An 18032-nucleotide genomic window follows, 5' to 3' on the forward strand; every position below is an offset into this window, starting at 1 on the left:
CTTATTGTTGTCCTGTAGTAGTGGTTTCTTTGCAGCAATTCAACCATGAAGGTCTGAGTAGTTGGATATTCATTACCCAGTGAGCAAATCATTTCCATACTCGCAGCATTCATATAAATTCATTTTTTGCTTTGGCTGACCTTTTTTGTTGTTGTTGTGCCATTCTTTGCAGCAATTCGAACTTGAAGGTCTGATTCACGCAGTCTCCTCCGAACAGTTGATGTGTCTGTTACTTGAACTCTGTGAAGCATTTATTTGGCCTGCAATTTCTGAGGCTGGGAGGTAATTTTGGGTCTTCCTTTACTGTGTTGGTCCTCATGAGAGCCAGTTTCATCATAGCGCTTGATGGTTTTCGCGACTACACTTGAAGAAACTTTGAAAGTTCTTGAAATTTTCCGCATTGACTGACCTTCATGTCTTAAAGTAATGATGGACTGTCGTTTCTCTTTGCTTATTTGAGGTGTTCTTGCCATAATATGGACTTGGTCCTTTACCAAATGGGGCTAATCTTTTGTATATCACCCCTACCTTGTCACAACCCAACTGATTGGCTCAAACGCATTAAGAAGGAAAGAAATTCCACAAATTAACTTTTAACAAAGGCACACCTGTTAATTGAAATGCATTCCAGGTGACTACCTCATGAAGCTGGTTGAGAGAATGACAAGAGTGTGCAAAGCTGTCATCAAGGCAAAGGGTGGCTATTTGAAGATTCTCAAATCTAAAATATATTTTGATATGTTTAAAATATTTTGTTACTACATGATTTCATGTGTTATTTAATAGAAAATAGTAAAAATAAAGAAAAACCCTTGAATGAGTAGGTGTGTCCAAACTTTTGACTGGTACTGTATGTTATTTATCTTTGTGTAGCATAAGATAAATCAACTGATTAATGAATGAATCAATGTACATGCACCACAGATACTGAAACAAACAATTCTGAAAAGCAAACTGCAATAGAGCATGCTGGGAAATATGATAATGATGGGTGTGGTTTTGCATACCAGCAAAGTTCTAATAACTTGGGAGTCAACCTCACTTTGTACTGAACGTCTCGGTTGCCAGCAACCTGAATTTCCTGCTTCACCACTGGATCTGTGGGTATGATAAAGATTGTTAAATGATTGGAACCAATAGACATTCTATCATTTGTCCCTGTAGGGGAACCCTTTTGAGTGCCACGTAAAACCCTTAGATTTTTAGGACCCTCTCACAAGAAACCCTTGTGGGTTCTTTGTTTTGTCCCTGTAGGGGAATCCATTTAGATTCTACATACAGTGCCTTCAGAAAGTAGGCCTATTTACACCCCTTGACTTTTTCCACATTTTGTTGTGTTACAGCTTGAATTAAAAATGTATTTAATTGAGATTTTGGGTCACTGGCCTACACACTACCCCAAAATGTCAAGTGGATTTTTGCATTTTTTTAAAAACATTTTTATAAATTAATAAAAAATGAAAAGCTGAAATGTTTTTAATTTATTTGTTTTATTTTTATTTCACCTTTATTTAACCCAGTAGGCCAGTTGAGAACAAGTTCTCATTTACAACTGCGACCTAGCCAAGATAAAGCAAAGCAGTGCGACAAAAACAACAACACAGAGTTACAAATAGACAAACGTGCAGTCAATAACACAATAGAAAAAGTACATGTACAGTGGGTGCAAATGCAGAAGAAGAGTTAGGGAGGTAAAGCAATAAATAGGCCATAGAGGCGAAATAATTACAATTTAGCATTAACACTGGAGTGATAGATGTGCAGATGATGAAGTTCAAGTAGAGATACTGGGGTGCAAAAGAGCAAGAAGATAAATAACAATATGGGGTAGTTGGGTGTGCTATTTACAGATTGTCTGTGTACAGGTACAGTGATCGGCTCTGACAACTGATGCTTAAAGTTAGAGAGGGAGTCAATAAGTATTCAACCCCTTTGTTATGGCAAGCCTAAATAACTTTGGAGTAAAAATGTGCTTAACAAGTCACATAATAAGTTGCATGGACTCAGTTGAGCAGTGAATTTCTAACACAGATTCAACCACAAAGACCAGGGAGGTTTTTCAATGCCTCACAAAGAAGAGCATCTATTGGTAGATGGGTAAAAATAGAACAAGCAGACACTGAATATCTATTTGAGTATGGTGAAGTTATTAATTACACTTTGAATGGTGTATCAATACACCCAGTCACTACAAAGATACAGGCGTCCTTCCTAACTAAGTTGGCGGAGAGGAAGAAAACTGCTCATGGATTTCACCATGCCAATGGTGACTTTAAAACAGTTACAGAGTTTAATGGCTGTGATAGGAGAAAACTGAAGATGGATCAACAACATTGTAGTTACTCCACAATACCAAACTAAATTAGAGAGTTAAAGGCACTAAAGTAAAACTGCAAAAAATGTGGCAAAGAAATTCACTTCATGTCCTGAATACAAAGGGTTATGTTTGGGGCAAATCCAACACAAAACGTCACTGAGTGCCAATCTTCATATTTTCCATTATAGTGGTGGGTGCATCGTGTTATGGGTATGCTTGTCATCTGCAAGGACTACAGAGTTTTTTTTAGGATAAAAATAACCGGAATAGAGCTAAGCACAGGCAAAATCCTAAAGGAGAAACTGGTTCAGATTGATTTCCAACAGACACTGTGTAAGGGAGTGCGTAACTGGCGGCAGGGAAGTCAGGCATAGGAGAGCAAAACTTGGTAATCAACGGAGCAGTTTTATTCATAAAACCACCGGTAACCAGAACCACAAACAAATGGGTAGAAAACCTGTTGCGCACCAGAGAAAACGTGCACATGCACTTACAATAAACAATTCCGCACAAAGACATGGGGGGAACAGAGGGTTAAATACACAACATAAAATGAGGGAAATTGAGACCAGCTGTGTGAGAAGACAAAAAAAATTCTGTCTTTCTCTCGGAGGACCTGAGCCCTAGGACCATGCCTCAGGACTACCTGGTATGATGACTCCTTGCTGTCCCCAGTCCACCTGGCCGTGCTGCTGCTCCAGTTTCAACTGTTCTGCCTGCGGCTATGGAACCCTGACCTGTTCACCGGACGTGCTTGTTGCACCCTCGACAACTACTATGATTATTATTATTTGACCATGCTGGTCATTTATGAACATTTTAACATCTTGACCATGTTCTGTTATAATATCCACCCTGCACAGCCAGAAGAGGACTGGCCACCCCTCATAGCCTGGTTCCTCTCTAGGTTTCTTCCTAGGTTTTTGGCCTTTCTAGGGAGTTTTTCCTAGGGAGTTTTTCCTAGCCACCGTGCTTCTTTCACATGCTTTGCTTGCTGTTTGGGGTTTTAGGCTGGGTTTCTGTACAGCACTTTGAGAATATCAGCTGATGTACGAAGGGCTATATAAAAATAAATTTGATTTGAAGACAAGACAAAACAAATGGATCGATGATGGTTAGAAGACCGGCGACGCCGACCGCCGAACGCCGCCCGAACAAGGAGAGGAACCGACTTCGGCGGAAGTCGTGACACACTGTGAGAGAAATTCACCTTTCAGCAGGACAATAACCTAAAACACAAGGCCAAATCTACACTGGAGTTGCTTAGCAAGACAACATTGAATGTTCCTGAGTGGCATAGTTACAGTTTTGACTTAAATTGGCTTGAAAATCTATGGCAAGACTTGAAAATGGCTGTCTAGCAATGATCAACAACCAACTTAACAGAGCTTTAAGAATATTTAAAAGAATAATGTGCAAATATTGTACATTCCAGGTGTGCAAAGCTCTTAGAGACTTACCCAAAAAGACTCACAGCTGTAATTGCTGCCAACGGTGCTTCTATAAAGTATAGACTCAGGGGGTGTGAATACTTACAGTTGAAGTCCTTGGAAGCCTGTGTTTCAGACATAAGGAAGTGGATGGCGGCAAATTTTCTATTTTAAAACTCAGACAAAACAGAGATGCTTGTTCTAGGTCCCAAGAAACAAAGAGATCTTCTGTAGAATCTGACAATTAATCTTGATGGTTGTACAGTCGTCTTAAATAAAACTGTGAAGGACCTCTGCATTACTCTGGACCCTGATCTCTCTTTTGACGAACATATCAAGACTGTTTCAAGGACAGCTTTTTCCATCTACGTAACACTGCAAAAATCTGAAACTTTCTGTCCAAAAATGATGCAGAAAAATGAATCCATGCTTTTGTCACTTCTAGGTTAGACTACTGCAATGCTTTACAGTACTTTCCGGCTACCCGGATAAAGCACTAAATAAACTTCAGTTAGTGCTAAACACGGCTGCTAGAATCTTGACTTGAACAAAAAAAATGGATCACATTACTCCAGTGATAGCCTCTCTACTGGCTTCCTGTTAAGGCAAGGGCTGATTTCAAGGATTTACTGCTAACCTACAAAGCATTACATTGGCTTGCTCCTACCCATCTTTCCGATTTGGTCTGGCCGTACATAACTACACGTACACTACGGTCACAAGACGCAGGCCTCCTTACTGTCCCTAGAATTTCTAAGCAAACAGCTGGAGGCAGGGCTTTCTCCTATAGAGCTCCATTTTTATGGAATGGTCTGCCTATCCATGTGAGAGACGCAGACTTGGTCACTGGCTTACTGGTGCTCTTCCATGCCGTTCCTAAGGAGGGGTGCGTCACTTGAGTGGGTTGAGTCACTGACGTAATCTTGCTGTCTGGGTTGGCTCCCCCCCTTGGGTTGTGCCGTGGCGGAGATCTTTGTGGGCTATACTCGGCCTTGTCTCAGGAAGGTAAGTTGGCGGTTGAAGATATCCCTCTAGTGGTGTGGGGACTGTGCTTTGGCAAAGTGGGTGGGGTTATATCCTGCCTGTTTGGCCCTGTCCAGGGGTATCGTCGGATGGGGCCACAGTGTCTCCCGACCCCTCCTGTCTCAGCCAGTATTTATGCTACAGTAGTTTATGTGTCGGGGGGCTGGGGTCAGTCTGTTATATCTTTTGATTTTCCCATGATGTCAAGCAAACAGGCACTGAGTTTGAAGGTAGGCCTTGAAATACATCCACAGGTACACCAATTGACTAAAATGATGTCAATTAGCCTAAGAGAAGCTCATTTTCTGGAATGTTCCAAGCTGTTTAAAGGCACAGTCAACTTAGTGTATGTGAACTTCTGACCCACTGGAATTGTGATACAGTGAATTATAAGTGAAATAATCTGTCTGTAAACAATTGCTGGAAGAATAACTTGTGTCATGCACAAAGTAGATGTCCTAACCGACTTGCCAAAACTATAGTTTGTTAACCTGTCTGGGCTAGGGGGCAGTATTTTCACGGCCGGATAAAAAACATACCCGATTTAAACTGGTTACTACTCTTTCCCAGAAACGAGAATATGCATATTATTTGTACATTTGGATAGAAAACCCTCTGAAGTTTCTAAAACTGTTTGAATGGTGCCTGTGAGTATAACAGAACTCATATGGCAGGCAAAAACCTGAGAAAATTCCAAGCAGGAAGTGGCCTGTCTGCGATTTTGAGGTTCTCCCTTTGCTTCTCTATCGAAACTACAGTGCCCGTAGGGTTATGTAGCACTTTCTAAGGCTTCCATTGGCTCTCTAAAGCGTTCAGAAAGCGGATTGACGCGTCTCCTGTCTCTGGGCAGAAAACAGGAGCACAGTTTGTCAGTGGACTGCCTGGTGGCTAAGAGATTGGAAATGCGTGGTCACGAGACCTCGCCAGTTTTTCTCTTCCTTTTTGAATGAATACAACATTGTCTGGTTGGAATATTATCGCTATTTTACGAGAAAAATACCATAAAAATCGATTTTAAACAGCGTTTGACATGCTTCTAAGTACGGTAAAGGAACATTTTGACATTTTTTGTCTCGAAATGCGCTCGCACGTTACCTTTTGGATAGTGACCTGAACGCATGAACAAAACGGGGGTATTTGCACATAACTATGGATTATTTGGAAGTAGCAGTCCTGGGAGTGCATTCTGACGAAGAACAGCAAAGGTAATCCAATTTTTCTAATAGTAATTCTGAGTTTAGGTTGCTCCGAACTTGGCGGGTGTCAAATTAGCTAGCCGTGATGGCTGAGCTATTTACTCAGAATATTGCAAAATGTGCTTTCGCCGAAAAGCTATTTTAAAATGTGACATAGCGATTGCATAAAGGAGTTCTGTATCTATAATTCTTAAAATAATTGTTATGTATTTTGTCAACGTTTATCATGAGTAATTTAGTAAATTTACCGGAAGTTTTCGGTGGGAATACAATTTCTGAACATCACACACCAATGTAAAAAGCTGTTTTTTGATATAAATATGAACTTGATTGAACAAAACATGCATGTATTGTATAACATAATGTCCTAGGAGTGTCATCTGATGAAGATCATCAAAGGTTAGTGCTGCATTTAGCTGTGTTTTGGGTTTTTGTGACATATATGCTTGCTTGAAAAATGGCTGTGTGGTTATTTGTGTCTATGTACTCTCCTAACATAATCTAATGTTTTGCTTTCGCTGTAAAGCCTTTTTGAAATCGGACAATGTGGTTAGATTAACGAGAGTCTTATCTTTCAAATGGTGTAAAATAGTCGTATGTTTGAAATATTGAAATTATTCCATTTTTGAGGTATTTGTATTTCGCGCCACGCGATTCCACTAGCTGTTGAATAGAGTGGGACGCTAACGTCCCACCTAGCCCATAGAGGTTAACAAGACATTTGTGGAGTGGTTGAAAAACGAGTTTTATTGACTCCAACCTAAGTGCATGTAAACTTCTGACTTCAACTGTATGTAAATTAGATACAGTATTTCTGTATTTCATTTTTCAATGAATTTGCAAAGAATTCTAAAAACAAATGTTCACTTTGTCATTATGGGGCATTCTGTGTAGATGGGTGAGAAAAATATCAATTTAATCAATTTTGAATTCAACTGTAACATAACAAAATGTGGAATAAGTCGATGGGTATGAATACTGAAGGCACTGTAGACCCTGTCATGAAGAACCCTCTGGTTCCAGAGTTCTGTCATTTGTCCCAATGCGGTACCATTTTGGGAGCCACAGTATAACCCTTTGATTTGTCCCTGTAGGGCAGGGATCATCAACTAGATTCAGCTGCAGGACAATTTTTTCTTTAGCAGATGGTCCGGGGGCCTAGACATAATTACAAATTATTTGTAGACTGCAAGCAGTCCGAACCGATATATGACTTAAAACATAATAATTTCAAACCTTGCTTATATTTGTATATGGTCATGTGTCTTTCTATCAGGCGCGGGAATACTTGGGAACAGATTTCCTAAAGTAAAATCCCTTGGAGCTGATTTCCTGGTGTTTTTACAATCTTTCATATCCAACAATGAAAACTCAAAATATAGACATTTATTTATTTATTTTTTCTCAGAAATCTTGGGGACCAAACAAAACCACACGCAGTTGGGGTACTCTGCTGTAGGGGAACCCTCTTCAGTTCCATGTTGAACCCTCTCATGAAGAACCCTCTGGTTCCAATGTAGAAGTAATGACAGTTATACTTATAGGATAATTCAGATGTGCTTATGGCACACTCTGTACATTTTCCCGGCTACGGAGTTGCAGTAAAAATGCAGTATTTTTACAGTTGTATTAAGGTGTGATTGTGCTGGTGAGGGCTCATTCGCATATTTAAGGGGCATGATCTTAAATATTTAGTATTTGAGCCAACCGTTTGTGGAAGTGTTGTACCTGTTTAAGTGGTTTTATCGTCATGTTGATTAAGGTTGAGCACTTAATTTGTCCACTCAGTTCTACAATCTTTGTAAGCGCTTGTGACGATCAAGAGCTGCACTGTTAAGAGGTTGCAGTTTCCAGTAACTTAATGGCAGTTGGCCATCGGGAAGTTCATGTTTTTGCAGCAAGTTATTGTAAAATGTACAGTAACTTACTGTGGCTGATCTCTGTCACACTCACTGATCTGATTGTGTGGAAGGAAGATCAGTTTGCTGCCAACCAAGATTTTGAGACCAGGTGAGGCTGGGTCCCAAGTGTGCTCACCATAAATAATGCTTAGTAGTTGTCACCGAATGTTATAAGCTTTCTTTTAATAAGAAAAGTTCAGTGAGCTACTGGCAGCTAGTTGCAAGTAAATGACTGTGCATTTAACTTTAACTTACTGACATCTGGTTGCCAGTTAAGCTGACAGGAAGTTACTGGCTGTTCGTTGCCTATGAGTTACTAGCAGTTACTGGCTATTAAGTTAATGTGAATTTTACAATAACTTACTAACAGCTGGTTGTCAATTAGATAATGCAAAATTCACCGCAACTTCCAGGCAACTAACGTCCATTAAGTTACTGTGACCATAATGTCAACTCTTTAATGTCACATGCTCTTACAAAGTTTGCAGAACTAACAGTGTTAAAAAGAGGCAGCCAACCTTTGACAACATAACCATCAACCACTTAAACTGGTACCACCCTTCCACTGACGGTTGCCACAAATACACATATATTAGACCCAGGGTTTTCTGTTAGCCGGCAAATGCCGGCTTTTGTCCGATAATAAAATGAAAAGCTGACAAAATAAAACTGTTGCTGGCCAAAATGACCGGGAGAAAAAAAATCCCATTGCAAAATAATGCTTTTTATTAATTGATGGAAATACCAGTCGATGGAAATACATTTGACCGTCATTGTAACGTTCGTCATTATGGGTAGACCAAGGCGCAGCGTGAGTTGGGTTCATCATCATTTTATTTAAGGTGAACCAGAAAAAAAACTTTAAAAAAACACAACGAACGAAAAGTCTCGCAGGCTTCTAACAGCGATACAAAAACAAGATCCCACACCTGAAGGTGGGAAAAAGGGCTGCCTAAGTATGATTCCCAATCAGAGACAAAGATAGACAGCTGCCTCTGATTAGGAACCATACTCGGCCAAACACAAAGAAATAGAAAACATAGAATAGAACATAGAAATACAAAATCTAGAATGCCCACCCAAATCACACCCTGACCTAACCAAAATAGAGAAATAAAAGGGCTCGCTATGGTCAGGGCGTGACAGTCATGCTTATCCGTCTATGGGATCATTTGCATAATAGTGGAATTAAATTGGTGTGCATGTATTTTCATTAGTCATCATGTAGCCTATCTTATTTATTCAACACAACTATCACACACGCACAGCAAACACAGCCTATTTTGAGTGTGATTTCTCCTGCAGCTCTTAAATCATGTCATTTTATAAGCCCATTCATTGCGTAACAATTCTAAATTCAAACGCGTGTTAAAAAAAGTTTTGGTGCACTTTCAAAAAAGAGCTATGCCTGCTATTTTTTTTTTCTCAACCGGTAGCCTAATTGAAGCGCGCCTCCCATCCCACAGGCTATCAGCGCGTCACCACCACTTTACAATGTGAGCTGGAGGCTGTATGCATTTTGAAAACATGGGCCTACTTAATTGTTTTAAACCTATAAAAATGTTTTACTTCATATTATGAGGCATGTCTTACCTTGCTTCAAAGTAGCCTATAGGCAAATCCAACCATGGAAACGTGGAGGCAATTATTTTATAAAGACTTCATAGGCGACGCAAGAGTTTCAAGTTTGGAGAACCTTACAATTTATCCTACAATTTCTACCGATCTGCCAGTTATGACTTTCACATGCGCATTTTCGTGAAACAGTTTAATTTCAATAATAACATTGTCTTTACTCTAAATCTGTCACATGGTTAATCATAAAAATCTGAATTAAAATGGTAAACTAATGTAAGAGCACCAGCCTCTGACATATGGACGCATTCATACACCGTGATCCATTGGCGGCAAAAGATATTAGTGCATGGAACACATAGCCTTTATGCCAATGCAGCAGTAGACTTACAGTTGAAGTCAGAAGTTTACATACACTTAGGTTGGAGTCATTAAAACTTGTTTTTCAACCACTCCACAAATGTCCTGTTAATAACAAACTATAGTTTGTCGGTTAGGACATCTACTTTGTGCATGACACAAGTAATCTTTCCAACAATTGTTTACAGACAGATTATTTCACTTATAATTCACTATATCATAATTCCAGTGGGTCAGAAGTTTACATACATTAAGGTGACTGTGCCTTGAAACAGCTTAGAAAATTCCAGAAAATGATGTCATGGCTTTGGAAACTTCTAATAGGCTAATTGACATCATTTGAGTCAATTGGAGGTGTATTTCAAGGCCTACCTTCAAACTCAGTGCCTCTTTGCTTGACATCATGGGAGAAAAAAAATTAAAATCAGCCAAGACCTCAGAAAAAAAATTGTAGACCTCCACAAGTCTGGTTCATCCTTGGGAGCAATTTCCAAACGCCTGAAGGTACCACATTCATCTGTACAAACAATAGTACGCAAGTAGAAACACCATGGGACCACGTAGCTGTCATACCGCTCAGGAAGGAGACGCATTCTGTCTCCTAGAGATGAACGTACTTTGGTGCGAAAAGTGCAAATTAATCCCAGAACAACAGCAAAGGACCTTGTGAAGATGCTGGAGGAAACCGATACAAAAGTATCTATATCCACAGTAAAACAAGTCCTATATCGACATAACCTGAAAGGCCACTCAGCAAGGAAGAAGCCACTGCTCCAAAACCGCCATAAAAAAGCCAGATTATGGTTTGCAACTGCACATGGGGACAAAGATTGTACTTTTTGGAGAAATGTCCTCTGGTCTCATGAAACAAAAATAGAACTGTTCGGCCATTATGACCATCGTTACGTTTGGAGGAAAAAGGAGGAGGCTTGCAAGCCGAAGACACCATCCCAACCGTGAAGCACGGGGGTGGCAGCATCATGTTGTGCGGGTGCTTTGCTGCAGGAGAGACTGGTGCACTTCACAAAATAGATGGCATCATGAGGAAGGACAATTATGTGGATATATTGAAGCAATATCTCAAGACATCAGTCAGGAAGTTAAAGCTTGGTCGCAAATGGGTCTTCCAAATGGACAATGACCCCAAGCATACTTCCAAAGTTGTGGCAAAATGGCTTAAGGACAACAAAGTCAAGGTATTGGAGTGGCCATCACAAAGCCCTGACCTCAATCCCATAAAAACTTTGTGGGCAGAACTGAAAAAGCGTGTGTGAGCAAGGAGGCCTACAAACCTGACTCAGTTACACAAGCTCTGTCAGGACGAATGGGACAAAATTCACCCAACTTATTGTGGGAAGCTTGTGGAAGGCTACCCGAAACATTTGACCTAAGTTAAACAATTTAAAGGCAATGCTACCAAATACTAATTGAGTGTATGTAAACTTCTGACCCACTGGGAATGTGATGAAAGAAACAAAAGCTGAAATAAATCATTCTATTATTATTCTGACATTTCACATTCTTAAAATAAAGTGGTGATCCTAACTGACCTAAAACAGGGCATTTTCACTAGGACTAAATGTCAGTAATTGTGAAAAACTGAGTTTAAATGTAGTTGGCTAAGGTGTATGTAAACTTCCGACTTCAACTGTATAACTTCCATAGTCAAAATACATAAAGTCGACAAATAAAAACATTTGAAAATATTATAAATTCAGGCTCTTTCAATTGCATTCATCTCTCTTGTCAGCCTGTCTGCCTCCCTTTCTATATGTCTTGATTAGAGGTCGACCGATTATGATTTTTCAACGCCGATACGGATTATTGGTGGACCAAAAAAAGCCGATACCGATTAATCGGACGATTTTTATATATATTTGTAATAATGACAATTACAACAATACTGAATGAACAATGAACCCTTTAATTTTAACTTAACGTAATACATAAATAAAATCAATTTAGCCTCAAATAAATAATGAAATATGTTCAATTTGGTTTAAATAATGCAAAAACACAGTGTTGGAGAAGTAAAATTGCAATATGTGCCATGTAAAAAAGCTAACGTTTAAGTTCTTTGCTCAGAACATGAGAACATATGAAAGCTGGTGGTTCAATTTTCCCAGTTATTCAATATTCCCAGTTAAGAAGTTTTAGGTTGCAGTTATTATAGGAATTATGACGCGTCGACAATTTCTCTCTATACAATTTGTATTTCATATACAGTGAGGGAAAAAAGTATTTGATCCCCTGCTGATTTTGTACGTTTGCCCACTGACAAAGAAATGATCGGTCTATAATTTTAATGGTAGGTTTATTTGAACAGTGAGAGACAGAATAACAACAACAAAAAATCCAGGAAAATGCATGTCAAAAATGTTATAAATTGATTTGCATTTTAATGCAATCTGATACACGTCAAATCAGTTTTCTTGATCTTCTGATCTTGTGTGAAAATAATGTTCTATACACTGATCTTTACAGGAAACCTACTGATCGTAACAGTTTGTTGAGGGCTGACAGTTGTCACCCACTTCCCTTGAAAAATAGTTTGCCCTACAGCCAATTCTGTCGAATCAAAAGAATTTGTAAAAAACAAATCAGATTTCGACAGAAATATGGCTGAGACGCACAGAAAGTTCAAGGAGAGGGGGTACAAAAATGATCAGATTTATATTGCCATTGAGAAAATTCAAAACAAAACGAGACATGACCTTTTTTAAGGTCAGTCTCGCAAAAAGACGCATTCTTGCGTTCTAACTACCCGCTATTCAAAGCGCTCTGAACAAATTAAGGGAATCGTTCTCAAACATTGGCACATTCTAAAATCCGATGATAGTCTCGGTAATGTGTTTTCGGACCTTCCCTTGGTCGTATTCTCGCGGGGCAGAAATCTCAGAGACCAATTGGTACACTCTGATTTACCACCCCAAGATATTCCTGAACAACGTCGATTTGCGCCCCTACTGGATGGAAATTACAAGTGTAATGGCTGTGCTCAATGCAATGGCACTTATAAATGTAGATCCTTCAAACACCCACAAACAGGGAAATCGATCCCAATCAAAGGTGTCATCACGTGCTCCACTAAGGCAGTTATTTATCTTATAACTTGTCCTTGTGGTAAAAAATTATGTGGGTAAAACAAAGCGTGAATTAAAAGTACGTATCTCAGAGCATCGTAGCACCATTAGGTGCCAAAACTTGACTTACCCAGTTGCGGCCCACTTTATGGAAGCAAACCATTCGATTTCGTCTCTGCGTTATATTGGCATCGAACATGTCACCCTCCCGAGGAGAGGGGGTGACCTTGATCATTTATTGTTAAAACAAGAGGCTGCCTGGATCTTTCATTTAAAGACCCTTGCTCCCTTCGGTCTCAACGTAGACTTTGATCTGAAGCCATTCTTGTGATTATTGTGATTTTGCCATTGTAATTGTTTGTTAGCTTGTGTAGTCTAAAATGTATCTATGATCGTATGCTTTCCATTTGTTCTTTTGTATGTTCTTTGTATGCCATTTTTATATTTCAGAGTTAACCAATGATATTAGGCCACATTTACAGACACCTGTGTGTTTTTTGACACTATATAAATGACTCATCTCGCAGTGTTTGTGATCATACCCTGATGAAGACAGCTTGGCTGTCGAAACGTTGGATATTACATTTTTGCATCTGAGCTCCTAGAGTGTGCGGCTCTCCCTTATTTTCAAGTTTTCTACTCCGCTAGCCAGCACCTCGCCTTAATAGGTGTGTGTTTCTTTTTCTTCTAGATTGTTCTGTTAAGATGAATTACCATAATCTAAATCTGATTTCTTTCATTCTGAGAACCGTGGGTGGACGCCCTAATGGGTAACATAAGGGTCCGGTAAATTTCTCAAATGGCCGGTAAATTAAAATCTTCCCGGTCACGTTGTCCACCGCAATGTTTTACTAACGGAAATCCTGATTTAACCACGCTCCCCAAATATGCTAATTTATTGGTCTCCAGCAAAAACACAACGAAGGCTGATCAATAGCGAAAACACAGCAAAGGCTGGTCCCCAGCAAAAACACAATGAAGGCTGGGCCCCGGCGAAAGCACCAACAAAGGCTGGTCACCGGCGAAAACACAACGAAGGCTGGTCTTTGCTGAAACATTTATATCAGCATATAGGGCCTAGTCAGTAGGCATACAATCCCAATGTCGTCCTCTTACCTGTCTTGATGCCGTGTGTAAACCCGGAGCAGCCTGTGGAGAAAGAGCACCCCCTGCTGTTGACCGGCTGCATGGCTCTGTAGGTGTAGCCGCTGACACGGCAGGCCTTGCTGTAGTAGGGCGAGCCCACTGAGCCACAGAAAGCAGGGTGGGCCAGTGTCGAGGCATGGGACACCGGAGGACCCAGCAGCTTGGACCCAGACACCCTGCCGGGACACATTGTCGAGGGGCCAAAGTTCAGAGGACGCGAGCTGAGGGTGGTCGACGGAGCTCCGGGGTGTGCGATGTGGACGTAGTAGCTGGAGAAGCAGGCGGGGTCGGCGGTGCAGAGGCAGGGGCTGAGGGTCAGGGCTGCGTGTGAGTGGGTGTGGGCCACGGAGGGCGATGTCACCAGGCACTCCCGCTTCATAGAGGTCATTGCAGAGTTTAAAGGTTGTTCTTCTGAGTCGGCATAGGCCTTCTGACCCAGGAACAATGCTAGGCGGTGGCAGTACTCCACAGAGCCCTCTGGGGGGCAGCAGTAGTACGGGCTCAGCTCTGCCTCAACCTGCTCCTCTTTGACGACAGGCTTCAGCGGGTAGGCTAGCATGCTGCGCGACTGGTAGCCTGGTTTGGTTAGCCGGTGGGTGCAAGCTCCAGACTCCCACTCCACTTTGGGCTCAAAGTTGGACTTCTTGCAGGCTGAACATTCTCCCTGTTCTGGAATCAACTTCCTTCCCTTCTGCTTAGGCTGGCGGCCACACTGTTTAAGATTCAGTCGCGGTTGCTTCTGCTTCACATCAACTGATGCGGTGGTCTTGCAGTCGGTCGTCGTAGTCGATGTTGGTTTCACTCGCTGTTTGCTAGTTGCGGAGGTGCTCGTTAACTTTAGCAGCGCGGCAGCGTTGAGTCCAGCTAGCCGTCGAGGAGCAGGGGTGTGTAACATTTGTAGAGTCATCATCGCAGTCTCTTTCTTCTCTCCTCTATCTGGTTTGGCCAGTTTCTTGGAGACTTTCTTGGCCTTTTTGGAGCGTCGGCACAGTTCAGGCTTGTGCAATACGGAGGCCTTGCTGCTGCTGGCTCTTGGAGCTTTAGGACCTCTGGCCACCCCGCTCCTAGCTGGATCTGTCCCCAGGGTTGACTCACCGCTGGAGGGCTCCTCCTGCTGTCTCCTGGCCTGTTTGCCAGCCGGCTGGGTCTCGTTGGGTCTCTCCAACAGCAGACTGTTCACCGCCTCAGCGTTGAGAGAAGCTAGCCGTCGCTTACGCGGCTCTGGAGACAGCGACTCCTGCACATCACTGGTGGTTTTGGATATAATTTTGGGAATCATCTTCTTCGCCAGAAGTTTCCCCTTGGCTTTGCCTTTTCCTTTGCCCAGTTTCTTGATCCGGGATTCAGGTTTAACCGGCGGTTGGGTGGGCGAATCATTCCCCCTCTCATTGATGTCCTCCTGCTCCCGGATGTCCTCCTCCAACCGGGTGAGTAAAACGTGACAGCTAAGTCCCTCTTCCTCTGAAGACCCTCCCCTTCCTCGTAAGGGATATGATTTCCTGCCCCGCCTCCTATTCCGTTCCGGTGTCTTCTCCCTCATCTCTTTAACCCCTCCACTTCCTCGCTTGGTCTTACGCTTCTTCAAGGTCCTGCCGAATCGCAGCGTGCGCTCAGGCCAGGCCCCACCCATGGTCTCACCATGTGGCCTATGGGGGCAGTGTTCCCACCTCCCTGTGCTGCGGCTCTGGCTGAGGGAACCTTCGTTCCGGGCGTGGATCATCACATGCTGAACCACTGGGCCTGGGGAGGAGAGACAAATTGTTAATGTCACTCCTATAAACAGGATAATACTGCCTGGGTCGTATTCATTAGCCACCAAGCGGAAGAAAACATACTGAAACAGGGACGGATTACCTGAAGTTGTCCAATAAGAAACACTTTTCTTTTCTTATTTCTCATAGTTTTTGTTTTGCTACAGTGAACACAACCCTAGTACCTTTTCAATCCATAGCCTATCGCCTAATCCCTTCCACATATATACGTACATACCCCTTCAGGTTTCACTAATACAATGTTTATCTCTAGTCCCTTACCCTAACTCAGATGAAAACACTATAGAAGCTCCACTTATGGAGCAAAGAGTCTTGGAGGGCTAGATGGAACATCATTATACTGCTTACTCATACTCTCCTATCCATTTCTTACAGTTCCGTAAACATTGAAGTGGTAGGGGCCCCTAGGGAAAGAGCTCAGGGTCCGAAATAAAACCAGGCCAACAGGAGCCGCATACCACAGAACACCAGAATACTGCATACCATCTTATCCATATTCACAACAAACAAAAATGCCCGGAGAGAGAACTGTGTATTCAAACGTGCCTAAAATCCAGTCTACCATCTTATCCATTAGGGATACCTACCTTAATTGAAAGTCAAACATATGTCTTAATCAATAGTTTGGTAGAATCAGGATTCTTTTTTTGTCACAGAAAAACACTGTAAAAGTGATGAATGTGCCTTATGAAGAATCCAAACAGCCATTACAAGAGATATGATTCTCAACATCCAACAGTATTGATGATATTGGCGATGTCCTACATGTTCGGGATTTTGTACTGAAGCTGAAAACTAGACTCATTATGTCCACATTATGAACAATAAAATGAAATACCCTATACACTCACATGTATAATTTTGTCAATAAATCATGGAAAATAGAGAGCTGCGCGACTAAATATTGCTGTTATCTATTTCATTTATCCGCAGGCCGCCAGTTGCCAATCCCCAGTGCTAAACAATAAAAATAAGGAACAAAAAAAGGAATGCAGCAAAACTGAAGTGCATGACAACGCACGCAAAACAAAATGCAAAATAGTCAAAACAGGATTCCTTCCTTATGAGATCATGTGAGAGGTCAGGAATTCCATCTGCACAGGGACAATGTTCTGATACCTTCTTGCATTCTAAACAGACAATCTAATTTATCAGACATTCTCATCCATCAGACATTCTATACTGAACAAAAAAATTAAACGCAACATGTTAAGTGTTGGTCAAATTTTTAATGCGCTAAAATAAAAGTTCCCAGAAATGTTCCATATGCACAAAAAGCTTCTTTCTATCAAATTTTGTGCACACATTTGTTTACCTCCCTGTTAGTGAGCATTTCTCTTTTGCCAAGATAATCCATCCACCTGACAGGTGTGGCATATCAAGAAGCTGATTAAACAGCATGATCATTACACAGGTGCAAGTTGTGCTGTGGACAATAAAAGGCCACTCTAAAATGTGAAGTTTTGTCACACAACAAAATGTCACAGATGTCTAAAGTTTTGAGGGAGCGTGCAATTTGCATGCTGACGGCAGGAATCATTAACAGAGCTGATAATTTAATGTTAATTTCTCGAGCATAAGCCGCCTCCGACGTTGTTTTAGAGAATTTGCCAGTACATACAACCGGCCTCACAACCTTTTGTGTGGAAAAACGTATCCTGATTACCTGGGACTGGCTCCTCTGAGGGTGGACTTGGGACCCAAGTGGGTGGGCGTATGCCATCCCAGGCCCACTCATGGCTGCGCCCCTGCTCAGTCATGTGAAATCCATAGATTATGGCCTAATGAATTTATTTTAATTTACTGATTTCCTTCTATGAACTGTAACTCAGTAAAATCTTTGAAATTGTCGTATGTTGTGTTTATATTTTTGTTCAGTATATTTCAGAAAACATTCTACATACAGCAATCATTCTAAATCAGCAGAAACCAATCAGACAACATGACATAATGTTTGTATCAAATAATTGTTACATGAATGTGGAGCCCAATGCCACTGGCTTCATTCAGCAAACAAGTTACAAAACAACCATGTCCTGTGTAGCCTAGTCTACAGGCTATTAACACAGACACCTAATAAACGTATCTAGCTACTGTATCTTACCTACCATGTCTCTGTGCAAGATACTCCACGTTTAGACAAATGCAAATAAAACACTATTATTTCAATGACCAGGCATTAACCTATGTAATTACACCTTAACACTGCGTGAAAAATGGGGGCAATGA

At 41.3% G+C, this 18032-nt stretch overlaps 1 protein-coding gene across 2 annotated transcripts in view; it reads right to left on the minus strand.

Annotated features, from left to right (window-relative positions):
- LOC106571566 (bromo adjacent homology domain-containing 1 protein) overlaps positions 1-18032 on the minus strand; it is a 73747-nt gene that overhangs the window by 12154 nt on the left and 43561 nt on the right. For both annotated transcript variants that reach the window (XM_014144760.2, XM_014144759.2), the window contains exon 2: positions 14002-15771. In XM_014144760.2, coding sequence (XP_014000235.1) covers positions 14002-15751 — 1750 coding nt within the window. In that variant the 5' untranslated portion in view covers positions 15752-15771. The remainder of the gene's footprint in view (positions 1-14001; positions 15772-18032) is intronic.

Source organism: Salmo salar, chromosome ssa15 (assembly GCF_905237065.1).
Source record: "Salmo salar chromosome ssa15, Ssal_v3.1, whole genome shotgun sequence".
Taxonomy (NCBI): domain Eukaryota; kingdom Metazoa; phylum Chordata; class Actinopteri; order Salmoniformes; family Salmonidae; genus Salmo; species Salmo salar.